Source organism: Centroberyx affinis, unplaced genomic scaffold (genome assembly GCF_046629955.1).
Source record: "Centroberyx affinis isolate AG114_WGS23_722 - 3 ecotype Tasmania unplaced genomic scaffold, CSIRO-AGI_Caff_v1 ptg002896l_1, whole genome shotgun sequence".
Lineage (NCBI taxonomy): Eukaryota > Metazoa > Chordata > Actinopteri > Beryciformes > Berycidae > Centroberyx > Centroberyx affinis.
The window spans coordinates 5,001-15,683 of record NW_027281022.1 but is presented as its reverse complement, the minus strand read 5'-3'; the positions used below and the strand labels follow the sequence as shown (position 1 = coordinate 15,683).

Below are 10,683 nucleotides of genomic sequence, written 5' to 3'. Positions count from 1 at the left end.
TGATTTTAAAATTCTTTTAATTACTTTTAAGTCAGACGCAGACTGAGATCCTCTGGTAGGGAGCTGCTTGCCATTCCAAAGTCTGGGCTGAAAACCAAAGGAGACGGGGCCTTTGCTGTCGGGGCCCCTAGACTTTGGAACAACCTGCCAGAGGAGATCAGGCTTGCAGAGTCAGTTCCCCATTTTTATTTCACTTCTTAAGACACATTTTTATAAAAAAAATTTTTATTGTGTGATGTTTATTTATTTATTTTTTTGTGTGTTTTATATTGACTGCTGTGAAGCACTTTGTTACCTGTATTGAAAAGTGCTATACAAATAAAGTTATTATTATTATTTATTATTATTATTATTAATAATCAGAGTATTGTTGTGCAGGTGAACACTGTTTGTCTGGAGACTTCAGCTGGTTAAACCATGTGATGAAGCCTCAGACTGGCTGTGATCAGACCTCCTGCACTGCCCCCTGATGGTGAAAACACTTTCAAGACAACAGGCGGTTCAACAGACAGACATTTTACTGCTGTGGCATGAAAACCAGAAACTCCAAAGTGTACATGGCTCTATTGACCTGAAGCCCTGTGAAGCCTGTTCCAGAGCCTTCCAGAACAATACAAGGCCACCGACCAGGAAGCAAAGGCTGCTTTTGTTAACAAGTTGATTTTTTTTTTTTTTTTGTAAAAGTTAGAATTAGAGCTCAGGCTTTTCTTCTGAAGGCAGTAATTGTGTGAATTGTTGCAGACACAGATCTGCTTCAGGACAACGAACAAAAGTAAAACCTAATCTAATGTTGGCATTTCACATGTTGCAGAGGACCTCAAAAAAGTTCAATCACTGAAAACATTCATGGTTCAAATAAAAGTCCAGAAAGAAAAAAACAACAAAAAAAAACACACAACTGCATCGTAATTAAAAAGAAAGACACCGCACAGGCTGATAATAAAAAAAACCTCAAGACATTATGAAAAAATCAAAACCATTCATCAGTTCTAAGGATTAGCCGTCACTGCACTGGCTAAGATAAAAAGGTGATGAGTTGATCAGCTCAGTCACATTCACATTCAGTCTGACGCTTCCCCAGCAGGCAGAGACAGGCAGAAGGTCAAATCCAGGACTTCGAATCCCACTTCTTATTTCACGCATGTTGAGGAAACATAAGGAATTATTTTCAGCTGTCAGAAGGTGCAAAGAAAGCTCCTGCTGTCTGTCTGTCTGTCTGTCTGTCTGTCTGTCTGTCTGTCTGTCTGTCTGTCTGAGACAAACGTTTTGTTAGATCAGTTCTGCTTTGCCACAGCTGAGAAGAAGAAGCTGCGGCTCCACGGCGCTGTGACCAAACCCTCTGACACAAAAGAGTCAAAGTGTTGAAAATCTGAAATCCGTCTGACAACAAAGTCTAGTCTTTATTCTTGGTTCTGTTCATGCGGCCGGCCTCTCCCCTTCCCCTGCGGCCCGGGTGAGGTGAGGAAGGGCGTGGCTGCAGAGTCTTCCTCGCGGCGCCCGGGGGTCACACCGTGGCTCCTCACCCGTCTGAACTCTGGCCCTGTGTCTGCTGTGTGGGGAAGACAGAGACGAGGCGGTCAGAGTGCTGCTGGACCCTAACCCTGACCCAAATGAAACTCAGGTGAAGTGTGTTAGTCCATATAACACACAGGGAGGCTGCAGCACAACTTGGTAGCAGCCTTCTCCAAAACAACTGAAGTCAATGGGGACCTGTTCTTTAGAGCTCCAAAACAAAAACAGACAAACAGTCACACTGTGAATAGAAAGACCTATACACCATTATTTGTTGCAAATCAATCAGCTGTAGTTCAGATTTGCACTAAATGATGGTGTAAATATACTGTAGGTCTTTGTGGAACTCTGAAGAACTGGTCCCCACTGACTTCAGTTGTTTTGGAGAAGGCTGCTATGGAGTTGTGCTGCAGCCTCCCTGTGTGTTATATGGACAAACTTCACCTGAGTTTCACCTGGCATGAGGGGGAGGAGATGATGACAGGATTTTCATTTTTGGGTGAACTATTCCTTTAAAGCGCGGGTATCCAACCGTGTGCCACGAAGGGCCGAGAGCCACGTTCAAACCCTGTTCAGGGTGATTCCGCATTTTCATTGGCTACGTTCAAACTCTGGTCAGGCAGATGCTCAATGGGCTCAGAATTGCCATCTCACCTTTGCACCAGGACGTTCAACACACTACTTTTTCCTTTTAAACGTCCTGTTTGCTGCGTGTTGGGGCTCTTGAACGCGCCCCAAGTGATTTCACTGACTAGTTCCTCCTCTCTGGTTGAAGGTTGGCGTTGGAATGAAAACCTGCAGACTCTCTGCCCTCCGTGACACAGCTGAACGCCCCGGGACTACAGCCTAGGTACTCAGTTCCTGTCCTGCAGGTTTTTGTTCCTCCCTACTGGTTAATGAGCCACACCTGGTGTCAGGTAGAGACACACCTGGGGGCGTTCAATAACCCCAAAACGTGGCAAACAGGAAGTTTAAAAGCTGTTGCAAAAAGGTTTGGACGTGGCCCAGATGTTTGTTTCATGCTTTGTTTCTCTGTTGGATTTAGTCTTTTGGCTAAACCTGGCGTATTTACATTTATTGTTGATTAATATGCACTGTCCCTTCTTCAATAAACTGAACTGAACTGGCTCCTGGTGCAGATTGGGATATGTGTGTTTTTACCAGTGGTGGAAAGTAACTAGGTACATTTACTCAAGTACTGTACTTAAGTACAATTTTGAGATACTTGTACTTTACTTGAGTATTTCCATTTGATGCTACTTTATACTTCCACTCCACTACATTTCAGAGGGAAATATTGTACTTTCTACTCCACTACATTTATTTGACAGCTTTAGTTACTTTTCAGATGGAGATTTGACACAATGGATAATATAACAAGCTTTTAAAATACAACACATTGTTAAAGATGAAACCAGTGGTTTCCAACCTTTTTGGCTTTTGACGTCTTACAGAAAGCAGTGTGTAGTCGGGTCACATTTCAGATGTCTATGAGTTGTTAACAGCTCCACCAAATAGTGATTTTTCCCTCTAAACCTCACATGGTTTCATTTCAATAAATGTTCAAATGATCCAATATTTCAGCAAAAATTAAAGATTAGAGAAAAAGTCCAAAAACTGAAAACAGATTTGTGTATCAGAACTTTGTTTTTTCTTCTTTCCTCTCCCATTAATCATCTCACGACCCCTCAGATTTATCCGGTGACCCTTTGGAGGGGCCCGACCCCTAGGTTGGGAACCGCTGGACTAAACTAGCTAACTGTATATAAAGTAGTTCAAACTAGCTCCGCCTCCAGCAGCTACAACAGTAACATGCTGCTTACACACTGATGCTTCAGTATTAATAATCTAATGATGTCATATATAATAAAATATCAGTCAGAGGGACCAAACCACTACTTTTACTTTAATACTTTAACTACATTTTGCTGCTAATACTTATGTACTTTTACTTAAGTAGGATTTTTCATGCAGGACTTTTACTTGTAATGGAGTATTTTTACATTGCTGTATTGGTACTTTTACTGAAGTAAAGGATCAGAGTACTTCTTCCTCCTCTGGTTTTTACTCTGCAGTGGTAGAATAACCTTAAATTCCTACATTGCCAACCTTGAAAGCAAATGATACTAAGGAGTGAAAGTTGTTACTCGTTGGTCTATTTTGCACTGAGCATCTGTGTGTTTGGACATTGGACTGTGGAATGAATCAAAGTAACTTCAGGATGAGAAATCACCTTCCTCTCGTCTTCTTCTTTGCTGTCTGTGTCCGTCTTTCCCTTCCCTTCTTCACCGGATGTTTCTTCCAGCTCTTCTTCTTGGTTTCTGACCGGCTCTTCCTGGTTCTCTCTCCCTGCAGGTCCAGCTCCCTCCTCCTCCTCCTCCTCCTTTCCTGTGGGTCCGTTCTCCTTGTCTTCCTGGTTCTTCTCTTCTTCTCTGCCGCCCTCTGACGGAGCTTCAGGTTCCTGCGGTTCCGCTCTCTCTGTCTTCACCTCAGTCTCTCCTTCAGGACACGCAGAGTCCGGCTCTGTTTCCTCCTTCTTCACCTCCTCTGCGTTGACTTCCTTATTGAAAACCTCTCCATCTTTCCCCTCTTCTTCTTCTCCTGCTGTTTTGGCCTCCGGATCGCCGGGAGAGGATAGGGGCGTGTCCTTTTCTCCGGTGGCCACGCCCACATCGTCTCCGCTGCTGGACTTCCTGTTCCTGCGGGACGGAGGGCGTCGCCTGATGGAGAGGCGGGGTCTTCCCTGGTGAAGGACCAATCAGAGCAGAGACAGACAGGATATGAGGTCACTCATAAATCATAAAAAGCATGCTACTGAAATGGTCATCTGCTATTGGCTGGTCTTTGGTGCCCGGTGATGATGTCATCTTCTGTTGAATACAACAGGTGGTGACATCACCTGACAACAAAGATCAGCCAATAGCAGATGAGCATTTCAGTAGTATGCTTTTACAATTTAGTTACTAGTTTAGTTCCTCTTTAAAAGGCGGTGACGCTCTGGCTGTGTGGAAATAGAAAATCACCATCTAACCAATAAACTGCCACTTTAATTAGTTTACACTATTTTACCAGACACACACACACACACACACACACACACACACACACACACACACACACACACACACACACACACACACCTTGTTGACGCTGGGCAGTATGGATCCCTCGGTGGCGGTGGGAGGGGCTTCGAAGGAGGCGGGGCCTTCCTCCTCACTCCGGTGGGAGGCGGTGGCGCTAACGGGGCTGGTGGGGGTCACCGTGGGGGTTACCGTGGTTACAGGGTTGCAGGGGGAAGGGGGGATGAAGGAGGGCGGCAGCAACCTCAGCCCAGGACTCTTAGGGGAAGGCAGGAGGGCCGAGGGAGACAAGGCTAGGTTAGCCTGGAGAGAGAGAGAGAGAGAGAGAGAGAGAGAGGGAGAGAGAAGGGTGGCAGAGAGAGATAGTTTGTTGTGTGTCAGTGAATAAAGTGTAAATGTGTATGAAGCAGCTGTCAGCAGAGAGCAGCTGAGTCAGCTTGTTGTGGTGTGGCTGTAGATCCATTCAGTAACGTTCTCAGTAAAAGTGAATAGTGTGATAAGGTGGATTTGTTTCCAAATGTAGGTTACTGTGACACAGTAAACTGTCTTGTCTTTAGCCCTAGTCTCTACTCCAAAACATGAAGAGTTGGAGCTTGAGAAGAGTCAGCTCAGTTAACCTGAACAAACTGTTAGCTAGCTAACTAGCCGGCAAACACACTGATGTTAATGTGAACACGCTAACGCTAGCTGCTACTAGCTACGTTAGCTAGTGTGCTAATCAGATGTGTTAACAACAAGACAGTGATGGTTAGCTGACCGGATGCTATGGTTAGCTAGCTAACAAGCTGACATTATCTAAACACTAAATCAATCAGATGGATCAGTGATGAAATGATCAGTTCAGTCAGAAACAGACAGAAATTAACCGTCTGTTCAATTCTGTTGAGACAGAAACACAGTCAGCTGTTCAGAGCTGAGGACCTCCAAGATGGCTGCCAGAGGGGGCGGGGCATCAGCTGAAAGCTTCTATTTTTTAAAATCAGTAAAATCTATAAAGTGTGTTCGCCAGCAACAGCAGAGCCAATACTCTAGTTCTCCCTGTGTGTGTGTGTGTTGACTCTGTGCTGTCAGTGTCTGTGTGTGTGTGTGTGTGTGTGTGTGTGTGTGTGTGTGTGTGTCCTCCCTGCAGACAGCAGGGGGCAGCAGTGTCTCAGCTCACATGAAGCTTCTCGATCAGAGCAGAGTTCCTCTTGACCTTGACCGGCAGAGGAGAGAGGGCACCCGGAGCTTTCTGCAACACACAGGAGGAGGTCAGACACACACACACACACACACACACACACACACACACACACACACACACACTGGGGTCCCCTCACCTCCTGGTCGTCCCCCTGGGGCTTGGGCAGCTGTAAGGAGCGAGGCGGTCTTCGTCGGACTGGTTTGGCCTGAAACAGAAGGATGTAGAAATATACTACTGATACTACGGATAGTACTACGGATAGTACTACTGATAGTACTACTGATAGTACTGCTACTACTACTGCTACTACTGACTCTACTATTACTGCTTCTGCACACGTTCTCTACAGCAGCGGTTCTCAGCGTGGGGTCCGGGGACCACCAGCGGTCCTTGAGAGGGTTCCAGGGGGTTAAAGTTAAACTTCAGCATTATTTCATTTACAGGAAGTGAACACAGAATGTATTAGATTGACTGTTCTGATCAAAGTTTCTCTGTTATCTCTGTCATGGAGTTCTGGACAAAATTGTATCTGGCAATAAAAATATTCTCCGATTTGGGTCAGAGAGACAAAATGTCATCAGATGGGGGTCTCTAATGTGGACTGGATTAGGGTCCTTGATATGAATCACTGAACTACAGCTCTCAGTGTGTCTGAGACAGTTGATGTTTCGGTAACACTTCACAATAAGGGTCACTAAGTTAAGGGTTAGTTAATGCTTTTATTTAACTTTTAAGAGCTTAGAATTATAAGGTTCTATCTGCCTTCAGGATAGTTCTGAGATATTGAGCTTCAAATTTTTCAGCATCCATTGAGTTAAATGGAGATGGGTCCTTTTGTTTTAGAAATTACAGACTCATTTTCAAAAAATAACACCACACATATGTCAACAGGCACTCATAGAATAGGTTCATGTGACTAACTCAGTTTTGACAAAAAGGTCAGATAGAACCTTATAATACTAAGGTCACGTAATGTGTAATTTACTAATGGTGTTCATGTTAACTAAGGTATTAATTAATACATTATTTAATAGTTTATAAAGATGACTTAAGTAATGTATAAATTAATACCTTGGTTAACATGAACACCATTACTAATTGATTACCAGACACATTAGTTAACTGTTAATTAAGGGTTAGTTAATGCTTATTAATCATTAACTAACCCTTAACTTAGTGACTCTTAATCTAAAGTGTTACTGATGTTTTTTTTATCACCTTGTGCAGATCTGCTGATGTGAAGCAACACGTTCTGCACATCCTGTGTGTATGTTGAAATTTCTCATCTAATCATTCTTATCTTGTGTCAGATTATACAACAAAATATATAATTATATTTAAAAAAATGCAAATATTATACATAATATCTGATTCATCATTATTGAACATATGATGACGGCATCTTAAATTGTTGCTGTTTTGGAAGCTAAACAGTCTGAAGAAAACTAAACTAAACACTCCTGATCACATGACTTTAGCGAGTGAAACACACACACACACACACACACACACACACACACACACACACACACACACACACACACACAGACACACCCCCACACACAAAGATATTAACAGAAGCACTTCCTGGCTTTGCCTCATTTCCTGTGTCCTACTTCCTGTTTCACTTCTGTCTTCTCTCGGCACGTGGCTCACACACTGATGTGTCACATAGCTTCATAGCTTAATATGCTATATACTCTATATATATGTTATATGCTTTATAAAGCTTTATATGACCAGAATATGTGTGTGTGTGTGTGTGTGTGGTCATGTGACATTCCCCTTGATAGCAAAAAATTATACATTTTCTGTTTCATGTTTTTTGCAGAATAGGAAAAAACCTAAATTCACTTTTGTGTCTTTTATAAACCTGACAGACAGTGTGCTGTAGATTATATAGAGGAATAAACCATCCATCCATATCACAATACAACAAAACCTCTGACTGGCAACTGAGATGAAAAGAAGAGAGAGAGAGAAGAGAGAGAGAGAGAGAGAGAGAGAGAAGAGAGACAGAGAAAAGAGAGAGAGGAGAGATCATATTCTCACTTTCTCACTTTCTTTGCACATATTTATTATCCTTGTACACACAGTGTGTCTATATCTTTTTTCTATTTTATTATCTCATAGTTTCTACTTTAACTTACTATTTCATATTTTTCTATTCTATTTTATTACTGTTACTGTTACTGCAGTGTACAGGAGTCTGCACACAAGAATTTCACTCGCTTTTATACTCAAATTGACTTGAAAAACTTGAAGAGAGAGAGAGAAGAGAGAGACAGAGGAGAGAGAAGAGAGAGAGAAGAGAGAGAAGAGAGAGAGAGGGAGAGACAGAGACAGAGAGAGAGAGAGAGAGAGGAGAGAGAAGAGAGAGAGAGGGAGAGACAGAGAGAGAGAGGAGAGAGAAGAGAGAGCGAGGAAAGAGAGGAGAGAGAAGAAGAGAGAAGAGAGAGAGAACACATGCACGAGAGAGAGAGAGTTACTGACCGAGAAAGGACGACTGACTATTACTAGTTACTAGCACCTTTACTATTCCACCTGTGGGCGGGCTTGCTCCTGATTGGTTACTGCGCTCTGTCAATTATTTTTCCGCTGTGCCGCCTTCAAAATAAGAGTTCCCTACTTCCCTCTTTGCCAGCAGGTTGACAGCCTCATCTAGTTATGAAAAATGCATCAACCTTCAAATAAAATAATAACGTTGAGTTATAATTGCGTGTTTGCACACTCTCTTCAGCAAACAGCACACAGGTTTTAATTTCAATGAAATACTGCTGCAAATCACTGCATTGTATCATGTGAAACAGAAGAATGAGTAAACAGGCACTTCATGGTTAAGGTTCAGCTGTTCAGCTTCACAACAACTAAACATCCTTCAGCCTCTCTCGCTCAGTAACTCCTTCTCTCACATCTCTCACATACATTCATTTCCTCTCGCAATTTTCGCTCGGCTTTTGTCCGGTTTGGCGTCTCATATTATTGAGTGAAGACAGGAGAGAAGACAGAGAAGACAGAGCAGAGAGACAGACAGAGCAGACAGACAGACAGAGCAGACAGACAGAGCAGAGAGACAGACAGGACACTCACCTCTTCAGCCCCCGGAGCGTCTGCAGGCCCAGAGGAGTTAAACCTTCCTGCCAGCTCAGCTACTGAACGCTTCACTGGAGCCTGCTCCTGAAGAGAGACAGACAGAGAGAGAGACAGGGAGAGAGACAGAGAGACAGGGAGAGAGAGAGAGACAGAGAGAGACAGGGAGAGAGACAGACACAGAGAGAGAGAGAGACAGAGAGAGAGAGAGAGAGAGAGAGACAGACAGGGAGAGAGGGAGACAGGGAGAGAGAGAGAGAGAGAGAGAGACAGGGAGAGAGAGAGAGAGACAGACAGACAGACAGAGAGAGACAGGGAGAGAGAGAGACAGGGAGACAGACAGAGAGACAGACAGAGAGAAATGAGAATATGTTAGAAAATGCTTTTTGCTGAGTCCAGTCCAGTTAAAGTCAGTTTGTAAACAGTTTTGTCTCACAGAGCCAACATGGCCGTCAGTCCAGGTCAACAGACAGACCGGACCAATCAATCACTGACAGTACTGTGTGTCTCGGGTCAGCCCAGAGCTTCACCCAGACCTGATCACTTAATCCAGACCGGATCACTTCATCCAGACCTGATCACTTCATCCAGACCGGATCACTTCATCCAGACCTGATCACTTCATCCAGACCAGATCACTTCATCCAGACCGGATCACTTCATCCAGACCTGATCACTTCTCTTTGTATTGACAGATTGTGTCAGCTCCAGAGAGACAGCTGGTGTTAATTTGATTCAACGTCCCAAACACTTCTCCAGAAGACATCAAACGTCCCGAACACTTCTCCAGAAGACACCAAACGTCCCGAACACTTCTCCAGAAAACACAAAACGTCCCGAACACTTCTCCAGAAGACATCAAACGTCCCGAACACTTCTCCAGAAAACACAAAACGTCCCGCACACTTCTCCAGAAGACATCAAACGTCCCGAACACTTCTCCAGAAGACATCAAACGCCCCGAACACTTCTCCAGAAAACACAAAACGTCCCGAACACTTCTCCAGAAGACATCAAACGTCCCGAACACTTCTCCAGAAAACACAAAACGTCCCGAACACTTCTCCAGAAAACACAAAACGTCCCGAACACTTCTCCAGAAAACACAAAACGTCCCGAACACTTCTCCAGAAAACACAAAACGTCCCGAACACTTCTCCAGAACACATCAAACGTCCCGAACACTTCTCCAGGAAACATCAAACGTCCCGAACACTTCTCCAGAGGACATCAAACGTCCCGAACACTTCTCCAGAGGACATCAAACGTCCCGAACACTTCTCCAGAAAACATCAAACGTCCCGAACACTTCTCCAGAGGACAAGTGAACTCAGCCTGGCTGTCCGGATGCTGCAGGATGCGGTTCATCTGGACCAGCAGGTGGTGTGTGATCTGTCCTGACTGCTGGGTTCACGTTAAGTCTGTTTATTTTTAGGCTACAGCCGACTTCTCTCATCTAAACCAGTGTCTGTTTTTGAATATGCAAAATCATTTTATATCAACTTGCTAAATTAATTTTCAAGTAAGTCAATTAAAACATCCTTCATTAAAGTCTGACACCAACATCATTTGTTGCTAAATCAAAATTTATTTTTAGATATTTTTAGAAAGGGCAGCACCTCATCAACCTACACTTACCAACACACATAAACATAAACAGACAACACATGTACACACACACACACACACACACACACACACACACATGCATGCAAACACTCACAAATACACACACACAACATACTTTAAGTGTGGTGTGACCTGGCTGACACACACACACACACACACACACACACACACACCAACATGGAAAGAAAA

General features: G+C 43.7%; 1 protein-coding gene across 1 annotated transcript; it reads right to left on the bottom strand.

Moving 5' to 3' along the window:
- Positions 1 to 236: 236 nt before the first annotated feature.
- LOC139658428 (capZ-interacting protein-like) lies at positions 237 to 10,233 on the bottom strand. Its single transcript, XM_071536558.1, has 7 exons — positions 10,111 to 10,233; positions 8,866 to 8,952; positions 5,912 to 5,980; positions 5,752 to 5,823; positions 4,653 to 4,895; positions 3,746 to 4,255; positions 237 to 1,549 (listed from the first exon to the last, which is right to left on the bottom strand). Exons 1-7 carry the CDS (start codon positions 10,231 to 10,233, stop codon positions 1,520 to 1,522), a joined length of 1,134 nt encoding a protein of 377 aa, XP_071392659.1. The 3' UTR covers positions 237 to 1,519.
- Between the last annotated feature and the right edge of the window lie 450 nt (positions 10,234 to 10,683).

Bases quoted from the DNA above. Each gene is read 5' to 3' on its own strand.
- LOC139658428 (XM_071536558.1), bottom strand. From the start codon at position 10,233: ATGAACCGCATCCTGCAGCATCCGGACAGCCAGGCTGAGTTCACTTGT. The intron at 8,953-10,110 runs GTTCGGGACGTT...GTCTCTCTTCAG, and splicing joins TTGATGTCCTCTGGAGAAGT to GAGCAGGCTCCAGTGAAGCG. The intron at 5,981-8,865 runs GTGAGTGTCCTG...CTTCTGTTTCAG, and splicing joins ACGCTCCGGGGGCTGAAGAG to GCCAAACCAGTCCGACGAAG.